This window comes from Parasteatoda tepidariorum, chromosome 7 (genome assembly GCF_043381705.1).
Source record: "Parasteatoda tepidariorum isolate YZ-2023 chromosome 7, CAS_Ptep_4.0, whole genome shotgun sequence".
NCBI classification, from domain to species: Eukaryota; Metazoa; Arthropoda; class Arachnida; order Araneae; family Theridiidae; genus Parasteatoda; species Parasteatoda tepidariorum.
The window spans coordinates 48,265,765-48,289,270 of record NC_092210.1 but is presented as its reverse complement, the minus strand read 5'-3'; the positions used below and the strand labels follow the sequence as shown (position 1 = coordinate 48,289,270).

The 23,506-nt window shown below is 29.9% G+C and overlaps 2 protein-coding genes across 3 annotated transcripts in view; one reads left to right on the top strand and one right to left on the bottom strand.

Moving 5' to 3' along the window:
* The window catches only part of LOC107437431 (uncharacterized), a 418,583-nt gene that overhangs the window by 88,797 nt on the left and 306,280 nt on the right, over positions 1–23,506 (bottom strand). The window lies entirely within an intron of this gene.
* LOC107437433 (uncharacterized) lies at positions 8,359–17,084 on the top strand. Its single transcript, XM_016049438.3, has 4 exons — positions 8,359–8,676; positions 10,673–10,803; positions 11,849–11,928; positions 16,494–17,084. Exons 1-4 carry the CDS (start codon positions 8,557–8,559, stop codon positions 16,805–16,807), a joined length of 645 nt encoding a protein of 214 aa, XP_015904924.1. The 5' UTR covers positions 8,359–8,556; the 3' UTR covers positions 16,808–17,084.

Genomic DNA, 23,506 nt, shown 5'->3' with positions numbered 1-23,506 from the left:
AAATGTGTTTAATAAAAATTTTGCGTCGAAGGATTAACCATTTAAAGTTAAAATATCAATTTGCACTACTTGTATTAATTATAAATCCCTTACAAAAAACTTAAGGTATTTTGAGGTTTATATGAGGTTGTTTTGAGGTTTCAAGGTTTATTTCAAGCTTGTTTGGAGATGATATCAAAAACAACCTAAAAAAAAATCAATCTCCCAAAGTGCATATGAATTTCTTTAATTCACCTTTGAGGTTGTTGGAAATCTAATTTAGATCAACTAGCTTAGGGAGGCTGTTTTTGAGGTGTACGGATTTTTTTTTGCACTTAAAACAAGTGCGTATATTTGAAGTCTGAATAATTTCACCCGATCTGAACTAAAATTACTTCTGAGCCGTGATAGCTCAGAGGATAGAGCTGTCGCCTTCCAATTAGGTGAACCGGTTGCGAATTCCAGCGATGATTGGTCGATACGAATTCCGCTTCCGGGTTGCACTGACCACAGTTCTGACGTAAAATATCCACAGTTGTAGACGAATCATGGGTTAGAGTCCTCTTGCCGTTAGGCTAACCATGGGAGATTTTCGTGGTTTTCCTCTTCATGCTACGTAAATGAGGGTTAGTTTCATCTAAAAGTCCTCCACAAAGGCAAATTTCTCCCAATACTTGATCATAGAGTTCCCTTGTCTTCTGGATTCAAAATTACAAGACTACGGAGTTCAACATTAGTAGTCACAAACCCGAAAAATTGTGTCGACTCTTCAACGACTCTTATAAAATAAAATAGAATTATTTCTGAGTTATGTATGAGGTTGATTTTTTGAGAGCTGTAAATGAAGCTGAGATTGGGGTTTATTGACGAGGTTATTTTTGGTGCAAAAATTAATCTTATTTTCTACCTCAGGTGTATTTTTTTTACATCTGTATCAATCTCAAAACAGCTTTAAAAAACGCCTTATTTTTTGCAGGGAATAGTAGTGATGGTAAAAGAGGCGGGATCACACAGCTGTGATCAGAGGGGAAGGTAAGCATATGAACAGATTGAAAAACCCTGAATTATTATAAATATCTATAAATCTATTCATATCGATATAAAGATCATTTGACAGTATTTTTTTTCAAACTAAAGGCGGTATGTCCTAATAGAAAATATCCATTTTGTTTAATAAAATTTCATACATTTTTCTCTTTCATTCAGCAAATTTTATTACCATTAAAATGTTGCATATAATTACCCTAAAGGTATAGGTTAATAAGTTCGTAATTAAATTAGGTATGTATGTTGTAATTATCTTATAAAACGTAAATGTAAAGAAGTTCTTTTTATGTGTCATTATAATTTCATGATGTGGAAATGTTAAAAACAATTTTGAAGAAGGATTGTAAGGAATTTCTAAAATATTTTTCCAAGAATAGAAAATTTCATAAGCTGTAATGTATTCTAGTTGTCGAGAGTTTGTAATTCAGTGTTTTGTCTCAAAGAATTCCTCCATGTATGCCAAAGAATTGGTTAGAAAAGTGGAGTTTTCTTCTTTCTGAATCTTTTTTCGTTTCTGTTTTTACCGGAAATTACTAACAAACGCCTACAAGTGGAAAATGAGAAAAGTGAAGTAAGCAATGTTTGTGAAAAGAAAACAAAAACTAAAAGTTTAATTTATTAAGTAAGCAGGAAAAAAACGGAAGCTGTTTAAAAGAAATTTTTGAAAAAAAAAATATTCTCGTGTAGTGTTTCAAAAAACAACTTAGATTTTATAGAAGAATACAGAACATGCAATCTAGGAATACATTGACATTATAAAAAATCTAATATATATAATTCTCTTACGTGGCTCCTAAATTTTGGCTGCATTTCTTTTCCGCCGGTGGCAACGTTTGCTTTGTTTTGTTTACGTTTTGAAAACACGAAAGCCTTTTAATGATGTGTTTCTGATTAAGAATTAAGGATGGATTTAAGAAGAGCTGTGAAGTATTATTGCAATAGCATTTACTTTATTTTCTTCATTTATAGAGAGAACAGTCGGCAGAGAATTCTGTTAGGTTAAAAAGCATTTTGCTAAAAAAGGAAAAAATTCTAATAGAAATAAAAATAAACAACTTAAAAAATTAAAATGCTGTTGCCAGCCATAGAATTTTTTGAAAGTTAACTTAGCAACATAAATCAAAATGACATAGAAGCGCAACTAGATCAAAATTATGATACCTGAGCGCTTGACGTAACAAATCCTTCAATTCTAAAAGTGTTGTATCGCCAAATGCCCAAATTAACAATTGTGTTCTTAAAGAAATTCTATAAAAAGTTTTAAATAAACAACCTACTTCTACAACTGCTTCTTGAAGAACTTGGCTCATTGATTAAAAATATTGTTTTAATTTTACAGTACTAACTTTACTTCTACTTTCATTATTGCTATGACCCTCTTTCATTACATTTTACAACTTCATGCTAAATTTGAGGACTTTAAGTTGTTTTGTGGTTGAATACTGACATTTAGAAATGTGTACATAAAAAAAATAATATTTAGAGGTTAAGAGTTGCCTCAGAAAAATTTGAATTGTTGACATTGAACTTAACAATGGAAACAATCGTTTTTGTGAAAAATTGAATTGTATTGTTGACATCAAAACTAAAAATATTGTGTTTCAACTTAACAATACTACCTTAATTTATACTTTAGAATTGCCTCGGAGAAATTTGAATTGTTAGCAATGACTTAAACAAAAAGTTTTATTTTAACTGACAAATACTATATTATAATTTTAACTTTTTCTATGACTATACTCATTTTCTTACTCTTTTCTTTGTTTTTTATACATTTTATATTTTTGTGATAAAATAAAAAACTTATAGTTGTTCTGCTTCTGAACACTGATGAAAACACAAAATGATGGGCTTCATCAACAATCAAAAATATATACATTTATTTTACAAATTCCATATTATTAGGGTGGCGCCCTTCAGAGAATTAAAAATACAAAATTATCTTCATCGAAGCCGATGCTTTACATCCGGCGTTCAGTGGCAGACTACTATTTCAGATTGTTTTACAACACATTAACACTCTGATGGGAAAGACTTTAAAACAAAACTTACGACAGTTACTTTTCTCAACAACTGAAATTTAGAATAGTGTGATTGAGAAAAATATGTGAACTGTTTGCAATAATATTGAAATGTACAGGTTTAGAATTGTCTACAGTGAAAAGTTTTCGGAACTTCAGTATTCAAAAAATTATACAAGAGCTAGACGTTAAGAACGTATCCAATGAGCGAGCAAAGCGAGCATTGGATTGCGAAGCAATCCGAAATGAAATGCGAAAGCAGTTCTGGGGGTTGGCGAGAGCCAGCGGGCAGGGGGCGAAGCCTCCTAGTTATTAATAATTCTTTCACCGTTTCTGTGAAATTTAGTTATAAATATTTATAAAAATAATTCAAAAATACAGAAAACGGTTATATTATCGAAAAAGCAAATTGGACTTTTATTAATTTTAAAAATCCCATTAACCTAATTTAATGGTTTACTGATTTTAAACTATTTATTTGAAAGGTTTAATGCTCTTTAAGGGAAATTGTTTCATTTTGCATAGTTTGAAATGAAATAAACATTACACAAAATGTTTAAGAAAAATACAATTTCGCACCAATGCAAAGTTTTCTATCATGACACAACAGTATACTCAATGTCTTTTATATATTAAGATTTAAGTCAGGAAAGAGCAAACACGATATCGAAATTTGACAAATCACAATTCAGAATGTACAAGACACCAAAACCTGTTTGATTACCGGAGGAAGAGCAGAGAAGTTGAAAGATAATTATTAGAAACCTCTTCAAGATTAAAGCTGTAATTAGGTAGGCGTCTACCTTTCTTATAATGATTTGTCAGATTTCGATGTAGTGTTTGTTATTTCCTTTCTTAAATATAAATTTTTGACAAAAATTCTAAAAATGTAAATTTAAAAGGCGGTCTTTACGAAACACCCTGATAATGAATCAACAGTGAGGACACGAAACTGATGATCATACACGGAGAAAAATTCTGGTAAAATTATCTTACTGGCAAAAGTGACAGTTTTGGCAAAAAACAACATAATTCTGGTTAATAAAACTAAAATATACGGTATTTAAACTATTCATTTGGTATTTTTTCGATTCATATGGGATACGGTTTATGGGATACCGAATAAATTGCTTTTATGCTAAAGTATCACGAAAAAAAAATACTCAATTTCTTATTTTTATCCCATTTAAAAAAACCCATATTTTATTATTAATTTTAACCATAAACATTACCAAAGTGCTTCGGTAAAAATTACAGAGATCTTTGGTGTTTCCATAGAGCGGGAAATACGATAAATTTGACCATATTCTAGTAGTTTTAACCATGTTTTTTTCTCAATGTAGTTTCTCAAGTTCTTCTCAAGCAATTATCTTTAGTGGGAAAAAGCCAAATAATCAGGAAATAATAGAGTTGAGAATAATCAAATATAAGCGAATCGAAAATAATTAAAAAAAATTTTTTTACTAAATATTTTGCTTTGTAAATGGGATTTTCAGATAGCAGTTTAAAAAATTTTTAAAATAATTTAAAAAATTCTTTTATATTTTTTGATTAGATGAAAATTTATTTATTCTTGAAACGGAGTTCGCGATTTTTGCAGTATTACTTTCAATTTTTCATCACATTTTTGTATCTTATATTTGTAAATTTTTTTCCACACTTGCTTTGACAAACAGAAACTAATTTGTTAATTAGTTTTTGTTTTTCAAAAAAAAAAAAAAACTGAAATGTAATTTCTGTGACAATATTGAAGACATATTGAAAGAAAAAAATTCCTTTAAATAAAATCAAAGTTGGGCACACAGGAAAAATTCAATGCTTCTTCTAGAAGAGTTACCTTTATTGTAAAACGATTTTTCTTTTGGAAGTATGTCTTGTTATTTGAAAACTGTTTTGTGATGATGAATCGATGATATACGTGCCATTGAATATAAAGTATCGTAATCGAAAACCAATGTGCGAATAATATGCTTCTAAATCACAAGAAAAATGACAGCTAATTTCATGTCGTTGCCAAAACCGGATGTTAAAAGTTTTGTGGATACCATAAGGTTAGAGTGTCACGTCTGAAAATCACGTAAATTCTTTAATATCCGTTCTTTCGGGTGAAGTTTGCAAAATATATCTGATAACAAAGCTGAGAACATGTGATGTTTTCTTCTTCGACGGGAAAATATATATTATGGCAGGAAAGGGTGGTTTATGATTTATTTCTTGATAAAAGATATTTTAAAGCGAACATGAAATAAATTAAATTAAAATGTTAATGTAAAATACAAATAAGGAAATGACCTTTAGCCTCTTTTGTTTACAAAATTATTCTCTGCTCATTAATCCCCAAATTCTTATATTCAATATGTGGTAAGTCGTTAAATTATGGTTAAAAAGTAATGTACTATCACATAAATGTGCATTTATTTGAACTCACCAAAATTACCACGTGTCTTAAAAATAAAATTGGATGTTATGATATGTACCCAAATCAACGTTAAAAACCCTCACTATATAAATAGCTTTAATTCGCTGGGAAGGTTTTCATCTATTGCACGAATATGACGGTTACGCATATTTTTCATTAGACTGTAAAACATTCTGGATCAAATTACTCTAAAAAGTACCGACATTCATGAAGCCGGTACCGTAAAACATATTTTTGTCGGAACAGGTTACGGAAAAAAAATCTGATATACCGTAATTTTTAGAGTATAATTACCATAAAATCATCGAATCACTCCAAGTAAATAAATATTACTATCAAATTACGGCATAATATTTTACTGTAAAATTTACGGGATAAAAGATTTTAAGATAAAGTCGATTTTGCGGAAAATGCCTACCATAATTTGACCGTTACCGTAATTTGATCCGGAATTTTTCACAGCGTGGAAGATACTTTGATTTTGATTCAAGGAGAGCAAGATAACTTTATGCTTTATCTTATCCTAAAAAGTAAGAAAGTGTTAAAAGCTGTAAATTATCCTTAACTATACCTTAACTATAAATGAGTATTCATCCTTAACTATAAATAAGTATTATGAGGTTTATGGAACTATAAAAGGGCTTGTTTTCCAATAGGATGTATTCTTGTGTGTAGATGCCTTTGCAATTTTTGTAAAGGTAATCGCATAAACACAAAGAATATATAGTTTTATGAAGCGTTTTTGCATTATTTTTCTAGAGGTGTATTTTATGTGAACAGTATAAAGTACACAACATCTAGGTAGTATTTTTGTCATTATGACACATTCAACCGTTTTGTTGCTGGTAAAATAAAACTAACAATTTCTCTTATATTTCAAGACACGTTTTAAAAAATAATTCTTTATTTATGATACCAAAATCATGCGATTTAAAGCATTTAACGAAGAAAGGTCATTAATCCATTATTTTAAAGGACGGTTTTGTGATATCAAGGATGTACTAATAACTACTCTGAAAGTAGAAAAAAAGAAGCATGGATTTCTATTTCAGTTCTACAAATGCAAAAAAAAAAAAAAAAAAAAAAAAAGGAAAGAAAAAAATCAGGTAATGGGTCTTCTAGTTAACCGTACGTACTCTATGGTTGACTAATTACAAATCGCACGTTTGGTGATTTAAAATTATTAAATTTCAAAAATTTCTAGTTTTAACTATAGAATACCTTATTGCGTCTGCTTTATTTCTTTTTATAAATATGTGGTATTAAAGGGACGTTTTATCAACGATGTCAACTTTCATCCATCAAAAAGTACCTCAAGATAGATACGAGTTAACATATCTTATATACTACTGAATTGATATTTAATATCATTATTGGTAGCTACGCCTCATTTCGCCCCTTCCAGAATTTTAATCTGTCTTGGAATTCGATGAACGAATACCACTAGTTGACTAATGCTGGTTATTTATTTGTTTTTAATTATTTATTTTCGCTCATTTTCTTATTGATTTATTGTACGGGAGAAGTATATTTACTTCACCTGGTTTATGAACGCTACTTAATGAGCAAATCAGCTAATCAATATGGACCATTCATCGATGTTGGAGAGTCCATATTACGTCCGGAGATCACCAATAAGGCGAGAGTTTATCCACGATGTTAACCTTCATCTATCAAAGGGTACATCAAGACAGAATCGAATTAACCTGTCTTATATACTACTGATCGGATATTTAATATTATTGGTGGTAGTTACGCTACAGCATCATCAAAACTAGCGACATTTAGCACAGAAAGTACAGAGAGATAATTTAATTTAAGGCGATGACTCAATATTAAAAAACTTAACTAGTTCTACAATTTTTGGTCTATTGTAAAAGTTCTTTAATAATATTAAAGGGGTCCACCTACTCACTCAGCTCATCAATCCTTATGATTCCTCCACTTTAAAATTTGCTGTTTTCTTGAAAGGCGATATTTTCAACAAAAACTAAGAACATTTTGTTTTTAAGATGGATAATTTTCATAATTTTATGCAATAACACTTATTAATATTTTCATCGTAAAGAAATGAAGGATTTACATGTATCTGAAAAATAATCTACAGTTCTTGAAAAGGTATAAACTAAAACTTAACAGTTTGCACGATTTAACAAAAGAAATAAATTGAAGAAATTGTACTCCTTAAGGAGACTAGCGGTTTTTATGTGACTTGAATTAAGCATTTTATATTTTTAAACAAATTCAGTGTAAATGTCAAGATTATTGTCTGGTTATACTTAATCTCCCTATCTTCTTTATTTTGTTGCTTTCAGCATCCATTCAAACGCTCCTATTAAATAAAGATCTTGAGAGAGATAAATACATTTTCCAAAACAGTGGATAAATAGTCATTTCTGCAAAAAAAAAAAGGTGAGAAATAACGCGAAAAGGCACTAAAAATTGCAATAACTTCTGAACGAATTGAAATTAAAAAAAAAACTTTACAAATAAATATCGCCCTTCAGTAAGTTAAATTTTTACTAGAAATTTAACGATAAAAATACACGAATTGCATATTGAATTTTCATTTTTTCATATTCCGCAGTAAATCTTGCACATGTTTTACATTCTTTTCCAATTTCTACGTATTTTAGATTTCGCACAGTAAAACAAAGTGTATCGTTAGATTTAAAATCAAAAGCAGTGGCAGTGGCACTCGCGATATTTAAATATAAACTTATTAAAATAAATTTACAAGTATCACATATGTGAAAAAGTCAATTTTCCATTAAAATAAATAGTTTAGAAGCTGGAGCGTGTTCTTGATAATGTTCATTAAATTAAATATTAGTTTAAAATTTGACTTCGCCGTAACCGTTTCTAATAAATATTTATTTGTAAATTAAAAGACTGAATAACATATTTTTCTTTTTTCTACTAGGCTTTTTTTTTAAGGGAAATAATTTTTTTGCAATCAAATTCTCTTTAAATAATAGCAATAATAAACCAAATTTGACGATTTTTTTGAAATTTTAATGATGCTTGTGATATAAATTTACGCAGTTTGTTATAGAAAACTTGTTTCCAGATCTTCTGATATAAAGCAAGATGAAGATTTTGGCTGTGCTGTTAAAAACATTTTTTATTATTGCGTTGTGTCGAGGAAGTGATTTTAAATATGGAGGCTGCCCAAAAGTTGTTGTTATGAACAATTTGGATTTCGATAGAGTAAGAATAAAATTTACTATTTTGTTTACAAAATATAGATTAGTGTTGCTGGTTTCTGTAGCTTTAAATTATTCAATAACTATTTTCTTACTGATTTAAGAAAATAAAGTAAAAATATTTTTTCTGATACCATATGCAGACATAAATTTTATTGGTACTTTTCCGTCTCAACGACACAAGATTTTTATTTTATCCATTTATTTATTTAAAAAAAGTCCCTTAATTAAAAAAAACAACAACAGTCGAATTTACTTGCAGTCAATAAGTTTGCATTGGCGACTTTATCGCCAGCCATTATCTTTATTTTTATGCCATTTAGAAACGGAAATATTAAACAAAGTAAAAATAATTTAAATTTGTATCACAATATATTTTTAAATGATAGTTTTTGATTTTAATGTCTTCTTAATTAATTTAAATGAGTATGAATAGCATTCACTGATAACCAGTAATGGTATAAATTTCATACAGTATAACGAATTTTATCCTTATTCGGCATCAAAATATGGATGAACAAATTATCGCCAAAGGAACAATATCTGCGAACTAAAATATCTTTAAGTTGGAACTACCAGAAAATTCTATTATCTTTCGTTAAGAATTTTGAGACTTTGTCTGAACTTAGTCAGAATCATTGATTTTTTAATTTTTTTTCATCGCTGAAATTCCAGACAAAATTTTATGATAGTTTTTTAAAAGTGATTTTAAAATGATTTTGACTTGAATTTTGACTTGGTTATTTTCTTTGTTATCGCCAAAGAAATAATTCAATCGAATTTGTCTAGCTTCGTTTTAGCATTTACTATTGCATTTGGTACTTTGGTTAGCCAGCCGCAAGCGATAAATCGCCAAATAATTTAGATCTGCGTTTACATAAAATAAGATAAAGTTTTTTGTTATGTTTTAGATAATGATCATTTTTCTTGATCTCTTGTAGAGGTAGTCCTAAAACCACGCAAAAAAAGTACTCCTTATCACCAACTTGATAAACCCCAAAACTTTTTTGTTATACATCTCCACAAATACATTAAAAACGTTGCGGTAGAATAAGTATATCGTAAAAAATTCTAAATCTCAATTCACTTAAGTTTTCAAAGCATATGACTTTATAATATCTTTCGCGGAATCAAAATATTTATCAATGTAGGTTATATTATGCCATCAATGTATAGAATGTCTGTCATGTTTAGGCAAATTATGAAATAGGTGAATTATTAACTGTCCTAAATGATAATTTAGGGAATTACTCAAAAAAATTAAATTATCATTTAGGGCATTTGTAATTATACTACCATCAATGCACAAAATTTGGCATGCAATGACAGTCACAGCTTGAAATGAATTTCAATTAACACATTATCTAGGCATTCTATAAAATTACTAGTGATGAGCTATCAAGGAGTATGAAACGATTAGTATTTCACAGAATGACTAATGAGAAACTTGCAGACGTTCTATAGCATGACAAGTCGAAAGATTTAATAATTCATAAATGTCCGAATTCACCTAAAAATGTCAGATATTCTATCCATTGATTAAATGATATATCCTATATCGATAAATATAAGTTTATCGAAAAACATTATAAGGCCTTATGTTTTAAATTTTTTTATTTAATCTACTTTTGCATTCATAATATAATCTCTCCTTTTTTATTACCAAGTTTTAGCTTTCATTTGAAAAATGACTGTCTTGAAAATTATTTTACTGCCATATATAATCTATTCACGACTGAACTTTTGAGGTAAAGTTTAGCAAAATATACCTACCAAGCATTGTTTCTTTCACATTGATTTAAGAAAAAATATTTCTTTTTGGTGGTAAAGAAAATCAATTCAACTCCTTAGAAACAATTCAACACACAATAAGAAAAAACAATCCAACTTCTTAGAAACAAATCAACTCCTTAGAAAACAATTCGATTCGAATTTTCTTAGAGATTGAAGGAGCAAGAATATGCTAATAACCATGCTTAAAACTGTCATTTTAATTTTAGTTTTCAGGTATTTGGTATGTTATCCAAAGATACAGTCCAAAAGCTACGTGTACGAAGATAATTTTTGAGAAAGCACCTGATGGAACATACACTATGAATGAAACGGGTCGTTTATTAGGTTTGAATTCAAAGTAGGAAAGTTATTTTTATCTGGTATTTGATTTTTATTAATACTTTTTTAGAACATTGAGGCAGTTACTGGAAAACTACTTTAAAGTGATTGTTATTACAAGTTAATGTTTATATGTTTAACTTTAATTTAATGGATTTGCATTTTTATAAACTAATAATGAAAGAGTAAATACAAATTATAATTAAAAAATGGTAGTATTAAATATTATAGGCAAATGCATGATTTTATTAATTATTACATTATACTATTACCAGTATTTATTATTTTTTTATGCACAGTTATAAGAGCTAATTTGCTTTTAATAAAAAAGTACAACTAGACAGTGCCCATTTTTGAGATGTAAATAAAAGAGAATAAGTTAATTTGTTAATTAATAAATAAGCTAATTCTTATTTACTTAATAAAATTCAATAACATTTAAGTTAATTTAAAGGGGATTTTGATTTTTTTATTTACTTATGTTTTCCCTAAAAATTAAAACTTCTCGCATAAGTATTCTATTATAACTTTTATTCTCTAAGTAGTTATAGAGACAAGTGTTATAACTAACAATATTATAATTTCAGACTATTTTTTAAAGCAAAAGTTTGTGTAAGCATAAAACAAAGCTAAGTTAACTGTATTTTTTTAAAGAATAGAACTTTTTAAAAATGAACAATTAAAAGAAGTATAATGGAAATTGGTTGATATATACATATAAATATATTTGGTGCTTGGGTGAACAAGTGAATTGCGAATATTTTTTGAATCTACAAGGCGTTTATTGAATAAAAAAATTACCAGTGTTAGTACTGCTCGTACTATAAAATATTTTACTCATCGTATTTATGATATAAAAGGAAAAGCGTTAAACTAATTTTTTTTTCATTTTATCACCTTTTTTATTTTCATTTGAAAATAGTAAAGACATGCCTTTTTTCCAGCATGTTTTACATTTTAAAAAGACGTATTTATGCTTCAACTTTATAGAGTCATATTTTAATTTCAATAAAAAATGCTGATTTATTTCACGATATTCAATATTTTTTATTATTTTCTTTTAGCACTTTTGATACTAAAACCAGGAAAATAGAGTTTCTCAGAAATGACTCTAGATCTGTTTTTAGAGCTGAAAAAAATATAAGTAAGAATATTTTTTTCTCGCTAAAACGGTATGAAGTTTAAGGATTTAATGTAAGTGCTGACATCTTGTTTACTCTACTACATTGGCAATATTACTTGATGATGTATCCTTTGAATATTATACATATACTTACTATTATTTTTTATTTATTATTATTAATTATTTTATTTTAAAGTCACAGTTCCTTTTTTCATAGCGTAAAGAATTAATTTTTTGGAAATGTCAAATAAAATGATTATTTCATGAGCTTAATCACTAATAAATTTTTAAATTAAGATGTTTAAGGATATTTTGGGAAGGCTCTGCAACAGCATGAAATGCTTTTTTCCGAATAATATGCTATTTTCATAACTGATATGAGTTGGTACTGACTTTGTTGCTCATGAAAGGTCAAGTTTGACCAATCTTTAGCCACTCCTTCTATGTAAAATTCTGAAAATGGCACAAAACGTCAATATGGAGAAAGGCCACAGTTTTGAGAAAAAAGAAAAGCGTATGGGGTCTAATTTTTTAATATTTAAAAACATACTCCACTGCTGTGTTATCTGGTCTCATAAAAGGGGAAAAATGATCCAGTCGAAAATGGGAGTAAGGCATTGATCTTGTTAACTTTCCTCTAGTTAGAAAAATGTCCCCGCTAATCAGAAAGATTTAATAACTTATAAGTTATTTGTCAGTTTTAAAGCCCAGGTAATTCTTTACATCAAGATGACGCATGCAATTTAAAATTATAGCTATGCTTGAAGTGTAAAACACTTAAAATGAGTTTTTTTTTGGTTTTCCTTTGCAAAAGAGCTGCTTCAAAAAAACCATGCTAGTGTTGTAACATATTAAAAAAACTATGAAACAGTATAAAGACGCAGTGAAAGTGCCTATGAATTTAAACTTACAGCCAATAACTGAATAGTTAATTTCAGAAAATTCATGCATGGCGTTTTTTTTTTTAAAATTTAACTCTTCATACGCATTAAAAACTGTTTAGATTAAAAAGAAATAGTAAGCTTGAATACCTTGTACTTTTGTTGAAACTATGTTATTTAACATAAGCTTATATTGATTCTTTAACATAAGATTACATATGATTCTTCAAATTCAGTTTCTTAATATAAACATATGTTTCTGAAATTAAGATCTTTATAATAAACTATCTTATATGTTTCACAAATTAAAAAATTTAAGTTCTTTTACTTAAATATATCCCATATAATTCTTGGAATTAAGTTATTTTAACGTTTCGTGAAATAAGTGTTAACTTTGAACGTAAATTTTGTTTTATTTGGGACACAAAGTTTTATGTGCCTGGTTTAAATTAAAAAAAAACTTTCCCGTGTTCTTTCTGAAATATAGAATTCAATTGTATAATGAATATTTTTTTAGAATGTTTTGCTTGACTTTCGGAGAATACTTTTTAGATCCATATTTCATTTTTTCTCAGCAAATTTAGAATAATTAATTAATTTATTTTTATATACCAGCATATTTTGATTTACAGCTGAATGCATTAGATGTAGAATCGTTTATATAGAGCATATTTCCATCTTTCGAAAATGCGAATGTTATATTAAATTAAATAACAGAGCAAATTTGAACTCTGTAATAACGTCCAATAACAATGGAATAACTACACTTTTAATAAACACACTTTTAAAAGAATATTGATTAATCTTTGAGATTGCTTTGTTATTAATGAAATAAACTGCTGACCTCTTCTCTTTTAATTATAAACTAAATTAGTCTGAGTTGGAGTCGCGTAAAGAATGTGAGTTGTTCATTATAATTGCCGGATACAACAGGAAATAAGAATGACATTTTCATCAACACAACTGACGGAATGAATTTAGGAATTTTAATCTCACCCATATGTTATAGATTCTGTTTCCTCACATAGGGGAATTCGGAAAATTAAACATTTGGAACTAGAAAGTCAGCAAATATCCCCTGGAGAAAAAACTATAAGAGAAACAACAGTTTTAACCATTAAAAGGTTAGGAAATGGCGCTAACGTTACCAAGTGTCATAGCAAATTATAACTATTTTATAAATTTAATGAACAAGTAAATTAGATTTAATAGATTCTAAGAAATACATATCTTAAGAAAATGATTTTTTTGCATTAAATGCTAATAATATTGCGGGGGGGGACCTTTAAGAAATTAATCGGTACATATTGTATGGTGAGCAAAATAAAAACAGATCAACCTGACTAGTTTTTGATCTAATAATTGGATCTTCACGTTCTAGCACTCAATCTTAAAAAATGAAAATACAAAAACGTACTTTCTCTGACTAAACATGAATTTTTTTAGGCAGTTTCGGACTTATACCCCCAAAATAACTTAATCTGGATTGCGGTCCAAAGTTTGGATATCTTAATATTGATTTTACTTTTTGCGTATTTCAGTATATCTCAAGAGCTTCTTGAATGAATTCAAAAATTTTTGTACACAATTAAAAATATAGTTTATCCCAAGATAATGCCACGATAAATATAACTTTCAGTAAATATTGAATATTGATTATTATTTTATTTAATAAGAGTTGAAAAAATTTTGAATTGTAAGTTAAGTAATATTTTACATCATTTTAAAAAATGCAATTTTAAATGAAAAGATAAAAAAATTGTGCAAAAATCGGTCGAATAGTTCTTGCGAAATCAAATTTTCAAAATGTCGTCTTAAAAATGTAATTTAGGATATCTTCTTAATTAATTAGCGCCTGTAATAATTAATTATCATTAATTATCATAGGTGATTCCCTCGAACCAGAAAAGTTGAGTCTTCGAACGTAATGATCCGATCATTAGAACAAAAGTTATTTAGGGTGGTCAGTTTATTTTTTTGTTATCATATTTTGCTATCCGATTACACCTCTCTCCCAGCGACCGGACAAACCTCCACACCAAATGCTGAAAAGGTCAAATAAGTAAACACGAAAAAATATTAACAAAACAAATAAGTAGATTCAAAACGCATTCAAAATATTTTTGAGGGGCTCTTATCTTAAGAATCTTATATTTGGCTCTTATATCAAGAATCTCTTATATCAAGAATCGAGGGGCTCTTATATCAAGAGGCTCTTATATCTAGAATCTCTAATATCAAGAATCGAGGGGCTCTTATATCAAGAATCTTATCTTTGAGGGGCCCTTATCTTATCCTAGAGCTCTTTTTGACGATCTCTGAAAGAAATCGACAACCTCAAGTTGCAGCCAGAGTGTACTAAAGTCAATGCTACCAATGATTCCTTTTTAGAGTTGAAAGTTAAATTAAAAAACAAAAAAATTCAAAAAAACAAGGTATCTCAACAAGCAAACCTTTTCTTTAAATAAAAGCTAATTAATTTTTATGATATAAAACTAAACGTAAACTTAAACAAAATAATATTGATTATTTTCTCAAAATAATTTCAAAATACTATCATTCATAATTGGTACATTTGTTTGTACACACAATTATATCAGTAGGGGTCATATTTATTGATGCTAAATTTCATTTCTGTGTTTAGATTTCGTGACTCCAATGCAAATGACCTTTTCCCACCTAGAAAAGAACACGGAGTAAAATTAAAATCGCTTGCGAAAAATTATGTACTTTCTATAACATTTTGAAGTCAAAGGAGTTAACCCCTAAGAACGACTAACCTCCATTATCGACCATTTTACTGTGGAACAGAGAGTGGTCACCCCCAAGAGGTTTCGTTGTATTAAGGAAATATGTTTTCGAAAATATTTAATGTTTTCTTCAACCACTGTTTTTCATACCCGCTGAAACAATTTGCATAAATGTCTAATAGGAATTTTGAAAAATATTGGCGAAAAGTTTTACACAATATATTCAATTAATTTATTAAAAATGATTTTTGCACTTTTTTCATTAAATTTATATATATAAGTTGCACATATACAGTATGGTGGTTTACATATATAGTAACCGGGGGAGGTTCTAGTAGTCTTCTTCTCCATGCAAAGCCAATGCGGGTTAGCTCCATCAAAAAGTCGTCCACGAGGGCAAATTTCTCCCAATACTCGATCCAGGAGTTCCCTTGTCTTCTGAATTGAGTTCAAAATTACAAGAATACGGAGTTGAACATTAGTAGTAGTAAACCCACGAAACTGGGTCAGCTGTTTAGCGATGGTATAATGTAAAATAAAATGCATAGTATGGTGACCGGGATAGCCTAGTTTGTAGGGCACTGGGCTAATGTCTAAGAGGTCGTAGGTTCGACCCTATCCCCGTGTAGTAAATGGTGGGTAAATGGTAACACTCCCCATGTAGTAAATGGTGACTGACGCACGTTAAAGCTGTCGAATCACAAAGTCCTCCATGTTCCCACAACAAATCATACCTCTGGGGGTATTGATCCAGGAGTTTCCTTGTCTTCTGGATTGGCTCAAAATTGCAAGACTGGGGAATTAGACATTAGTAGAAGTAAACTCAAAAACATTAGGTCGGCTGTTCAATGACGGTTGAAAAATAAAGTGTTTAGTATGGTGCACAGAGCCAATAAGTAGATATAATGACGTGATGGAACAATAATATTATGTAAGGAAATTCTTTCCTTTTTAGCTCACTTCACTTTAAGCACATTCGGTGTTATTGATACCAACTACGTCATGTACGCCATTGTCTGGGGATGTGATCCATTTCTCTTCGCCAGCGTCCAAAACATTGACATAATGTCTCGAATTCCAATTCCTTCAAAGGATTTAGTGAAAAATGCTGAACGATTACTCAAGGATTTATCAATAGATTATTCTTCAATGAAGAACGTGGATCAGTCAAATTGTACTGAGCTTCCCTCAACGACAACCTCAAGCAGCAAAGATACCAACAATATAGTTATCGCTTCAAATCCTCCGGAAAGAACAGAGAAGCAATAAGTCACTCAATTATTTATGCAACTTTGACCTTACGACGTGATGTATATTTACGGACAAAAGTTTGTTAATGCTGTAAGTGAAGCTTCCGTCAAATTCTGTGTTCTTCCTATTACACCGTGTATAAATACCTATCGTGTTTTGATTATTCCAAATAAATAAAAAAAAACGAGTATTATGTTGCGCAATAATTTTTCAGTAATTTAGTTTCCTTTGCTGTTGTATTTGACATACCCATAAAAAATAAGGTAAATAAGGATAAAAATTAAAGATGAACTAAGTTTGATACTCAAATGTAAATGTTGAACTTAAAATAAAATTGCAAAAACACATTTTAAATCCATATTTGGGAGCAAAAATGTGAAAATAAATTACCCATAGAACGAAAATGATGGGGCAGTTTTGGATGGGGTACCATCATATTGTGAAACTGAAGTGAACCACATCTTTAATTTTACGTGCACGAAAGATACAAATTAATTTTTTCCCTTTTAGTCTACACTAAAAAACACGCTTTTTAAACACCTAAACACATTTAAAAAACATGTTTAACAAGTAAACTAAAAAAAAAATTAACAATATAAAAATGTCATCATTTAATAATTTTCTTCATATTAAATGTTGTGCCTGTAGACTTGCTTATAACGAAAATTGGTAAACATTTTGACTGGCGAAAAAATCCATTAGTAGCGATGAGAAAAATCTATCTATCTTATTATATAAAACGCTAATACGTACGTATGTATCAATAAAACCGATGATATTTCTTTTCTCGCGCTGGCAACAGTTTTCATTTTTAATTGATAGGATTCGGCGCGCAAGAGCACGTAGTGAGAATCATATGGCTAATTCATGTTACATAAAACGCTAATACGTTTTAATTGAAGGCTTCGGCGCGCAAGAGCATGCAGTGAGCATCATATGTATATCTATCTCCGATTGTCACCGAGAAAAAAACGGTTGGTTGGTTATGAGTACTGAAATAGTTCCTTTACATTGGCGGAAATGAGAAGTGTTATGCTATTGCTATTTTATTTTGAATTGAGCGCTTTACTATTCCACGTTTTGTTATATTATCTTTACATCTGGCGTTCAGTGGCATACTACTATTTCATATTGGGTTGGCGAGCGCCAGCGAGCAGGGGGCGAAGCCTCCTAGTTGCGATTTAAATTCTTTCAGCTTAAAGCTTCAGTAAGATTTTTTTTCTTACAACCGTAGTTGAACAGCCGACCTTATTTTGGGGCTTCAACTTCTAATTTTCAACTCCGTAACCTTGTAATTTTGAACCCAATCCAGAGGACAAGGTAATTATTGGATCAAATAATGGAAGAAATTTGCCGTCCTTGGAGGACTTTTTAACGACCTCTTAACTAACGGTAGCTAATCCCCTTTTGCGTTACATAGAGAAGCAAGGGAACTCGGTTTTTATTTTATTTTATAACCGTCGTTGAACAGCCGATCCAATTTCATGGGTTTACGACTACTTACGTTCAACTCCGTAGCCTTGTAATTTTGAACCAATCCAGAAGACGAGGAAACTCCTGGATCAGTACCCCCAGAGGTATTGATTTGCTGTGGGAACATGGAGGACTTTGAGACTGGACAGAATTAACGTGCATCAGTCACCATTTACTACACGGGGAGTCTTCGGCCGGCGAGGATCGAACCCACGACTTCTTGGACATGAGCCCAGCGCCCTACCGACCAGGCTATCCCTGCCCCAAGGGAACTCGGTTTGAATTTTCTTATAAGTCGGAAAACTACAACGCTGCGGAGTTGAACATTGATAGTCCTGAACTCAGAATTTTGTCAGCTGTTCAACGCAGGTTGTAAAATAAAATATAAAATAGTCAATAAAGTGAACCGTGGTGGCTCAGGGAAGAGAGCTATTGCCCCTCAAAGAGGTGATCCAAGCTCGAATCCAAATGGTGTCTGGTTGATACGAATTCTGCTCCCTGCTCGTTCAGACAATTGTGCGGATTTAAAATTTCCTCATTGGTGGACGGACTAAGGGTTAGAATCCTCTTGCAGAATTCGGGTTAGGTTCCATCAAAAAGTTCTCCACTTAGGCTAGTTTTTCTCAATGTGTGATCTAGAAGTTCCCTTGTCTTCTGGGTATTTTTCTCTCATGTCTTCTGGTTTCAGCTTGCCTATAAGGATACGGAGTTGAACATTGATAGTTGTAAACTCAGAATTGCGCTTGCTGTTCTACGCCGGTTATAAATAAAATAAAAAGAAATAGTCTGGAAGTGAACTAAATTTCTGTTGTGAGATTTGTTCCACAAATAATAAACGAGAAAACATGGTAGAAAGTTAAGAAAAAGTGGTAATTTCTTGAAACATATGAAAGTAGATTTTAAATGTAAACCAAAAATTCCCTCTAATTAAAATAGTTAGAAAAATCTTTCGGATCAAAAATATAAAAATAGAAGTACTGAAACATAAAAATTACATAAAAATTACATAAAAATTAAACCTAATTTCTCACTTGTGTAGATAGCAAACCTTTATTTTACATCTCTTTCGCCCCACTTTCTAAGTAAATTTGAGTTGGTGGCTAAAGTTTACTTCGGGGGAAGGGTAACATTTAACTGTTCAAAATAGGCAAAAACACCATCTTTCAAAACTATTTCCCCTGTATTATTACTGCATTTAACTACTTAAGAAAAGGTCTATTATCATATGCCAAATTTAGTTTATATACAAAGAATCCATTTTTTTAGGCATTAGAAATTTGGAGAGATTTCCTTATCGAAAGAACGCCAATAAATTGCGAATTCAAAGCACTAACAGTTACTATAACAAGGGAATAAAAATTTGTAAAATATGAAACGTATATAAAAACGAAAATAAATGGGTATAGAATTATTAAAAAAAGTGGTATGAGTTGAAATCGTGAAATCTAAGACAGTTTTATGGAGGATGATAAAAGAAAGAGATAGAAAAGAATACTTTAAATAAGGATAAATAAAAAAATTTCAGAAACGTATTAAAAACCACAAGTTTTTATCCCTCCATTTCTCAGTTCCATTCTTTATTCATTGCTTTTTTTTCTTTCTCTTTCTGCTGAAATCTAATCACGAGTCTATTCAAATGGTAAAACATACGATTTACTTGGTCTTATCTTTCTTAGAAAATATTTCACCACCATCTATGCACGAATTCTTTTAAAGTCAGCTGTTAAATTTTCTTTCAATCTGAAGAAAAGGACTTAATCAAATTGAGTCAAAAGAAGTGTGTATACTTTAGACAAAGAACGCAAGATTGTTTGATTTTTTTTCCTGATAGGAATTAGAATTTTACTAAAAAAACATTTTATTCTTCAAAGGTCAAATCAATTTTCTCTGTATTTAGCATTCTCTGATACTAGGTGGCTAGTATTGTCTGAGAGAAGCTTTAAGGCGTTTGGGTATTTTTTTGTCGGATTATCTAAATATAACAAAAGTAGTAACCCACTATATAACAACTAACTCAACTGTTTTTTAGAATATTAAATTATGATAAATACACTCTTAAGAAAATTGGTCCAACTTTTAACCGGAATATTAGTACTTTCAAGCTGAAAATAGAGCCAATTTGCTACACTTTTAATAAGGTGTTCAATAGAACCATGTTTCTGCACACGTGCAACCAAACTACTGTGAAAAAGTCTAAGAATTCTAATTATTTGGTTCAACTTATTCTATTAAGGTCACTGCATGTCTTGAAAGTTCGCAATTGCTGTTCATCCAGTACTATTGTTGCTATTTTCTGGTGATCGCACTTGCCAGATATTTTTATAGTTATCAGTAAGAGCTCGCCGAGTACGAAACCTTAGCAGAACTTAACAAAGGTGAATTACTCCGCAAATTCAGTCAAATAATAATTAAAACACAGAAAATTATTATATAGCTATAAGTTAGGGCAGCAAATGGCAAATATTTTATGCGAAGTTAACTTAAGTTTAACTTTGCAGAAGACAGAGAGAATAATGAGCATTCTAGATATTTGCTAGAAAACAACCGTGATTGTCCTCAAAGACTACCTTTGGCAAAATAAATTTTACCAATTAAGGAAAATGGGAATAGTTCTTGGTTTAAGTCCGCACACTTTCATCTAAATGAACTTAATCGACTGGATCAACTTCAACGCATTGAAGAGTTGAATGATGCAATACAAATAAAGAATTGTAAATGCCATGAAAAATTCGGCTACTATAAGCCTTATTATTATTAATAATAATAATAAAGAAAAAAAAACGCCGTAACAAGATCAAATAAAAAATGCAGATGATATTTGTTTCTACATAATTACAGTCACGGCCGGTGATTTTAATCTAAACAAGAATATCAAAGAAAGAAAAGAATTCTGTGATATTTTGAGAAACATATATTGGCTGGAATTGAAAACCTATCCAATTGGACTATTAGAACAATCCTACGACAAGAGGACCGACATCAATTTATTCAGTTTTTGTAGCCAGTGAGTTGAAATGTTGCGGTTGATTGACTTATTTAAATTAATCATTGCACTAACAACTTAACTAAATATTGCATTAACACTAGCATTGATTACAATTATGTACTTGCAACCAAAGAAGAAGACGATCACTTATACATAAATACGTATTCTAGCTCAGCGCCAACTGATAATTTTTAAACAAGATGGCGTGTTAAAGTGGAGCTAAGTTTATCCACATAAATTAAAATGCTAGTTTACGAGAAGTTAATTAAATACACTATCGTATCGCACGTAGAATTTTCTAAAATATAATTCTTTCTCTTCAACATCTTTAACTTAACTTAGATTTATTATTTTTTATGTATTTTATAATAATCGTGATATGTTTAACCTGGCAACTTCATAACCAGCATAATCAGTTTGTTTATGCTCTACATGGCTGTTTGCGAGTCTTTGTGTTAAGGAAGAAATATATAATAAAAAAAATTTAAATCTTTGTGAAATAATACAGAATGTGTCGCTTAAAAGAATTGATACTTGACGGACTTGGCTTACTCGAAATAGAATGTATAGAACAGTTGATAACATAAATAAATGCCACGTTGTAACAACCGATCAGGATCTAGATACACATTCCACGTGATTTGCAGGCATTCTATTAATAAGTTATTTTAAACTACACAGAGAAAAAGTTGTGGTAAAATTGCGGTACCGTTTGCTAATCATGCATACGAAAAAAACTCATAATTCTGGTTAATAAATCCAAAATTTACTGTATTTAAACTAAACATTTTGTAATTGTTCCATTCATGTGTTAGCGATATATGTATTAACGATTCCGTTCATATGGCTCATCTGATCTTATTCTTATTACCGAATATATAGTAATGAATTTTAAATAATGAATTCTTATTACCGAATATTTAGTATTGAAATTATGGTTCATAATACCGAATATTTAGTAAAAAATAACATTTAAAAAGTAAATTTAACCGTGATGAACATGATTTTCTTAATCTGATAACATAAAGTTAACGGAAATGCCATAAGTGATAGGTACCAGAGAAAATTGTTGATTATAGTAATTTTTGACTAGACTATCAGGCGTTGAATTCAAGCAATAACATTATGCTAAATTATACAGAATATAATTATTGAATATAATTATTAATTTTGAAGAAATGAGCTACTAAAAACATAGTCTGCTTACTATAATCATTAAACCACAGGGGAAGGTAACAAAGAGAAAAAAAATGCAATTGTTTAGAGCTTAATTAATTGTGTCTATACATGAATTTCAATTTTGTGCATGATTTCATATTGTTAATTAATACTGTTACTAATATTTTCAATTGTTGATTATTACTGATTTATTATTTCCTATTTATTTTATCCCCTACGATGAACGAGTATTCAGCTGGTGGTTCAATAAAAGTGAAAAATTGTCTAAGGGAACATAAAAGAGAAATATATTTTTACGAAATACATAAGAGTCTTGCACTGTTTCTTCAATTACGGTTTAATTCTCTTTTTATTCATTTTCTACGAAAATCTAATCATGTGTATATTCAAATGTAAAAAAAAAAAGATTCGGTTTTATTTTTCTTATAAAAGCATTTCACCACTGTCTATGCTGAAAGATTACTCTTCAAGTTGGCCATTAAATCTTCTTTCTATCCAAAGAAAGTTGCTTAATCGATTCTAAAGAACTGTGTATTTTGGGGGGAGTATTTCTTTTACTTCTATTGGGTGAGAATTTTTTTAAATTAATTTTGTAAGTGAATTTTATTTTATCAGATGACTTGTGCAGAATCTTCACTAATAACTAAAACGATTGCATTTTATAAAAAAAAAATGTTTTCTTACTCGTTGGCTGTCTGTTGCTAAGAGCACTCCCCTTCAAACAACACTCAAAGACAGTTTTTTTTTATTTCTTATTATTTCAAAATTTAAAGACTAATAAAATGAAACAATGTTTTATATTAAAATGCGACTAAACTAAGATCTTTTGCGGAGAAATAAAATTTTTTTCCTTCACAAATGCCACTACTTATCTACCTTTATTGATCTCTTATAGTCTGGAGTGCTAAGTCACGGTAATATGTACAGTGTAGAAAACAAAAAGAATACAGAACATTTTGAATAACTTTTAATACTAGGAGGCTTCGCCCCCTGCTCGCTAACGCTCACCAACCCCCGGAACTGCTTTCGCAGTTCATTTCGGATTGCTTCGCAATCCAATGCTCGCTTTGCTCGCTCAT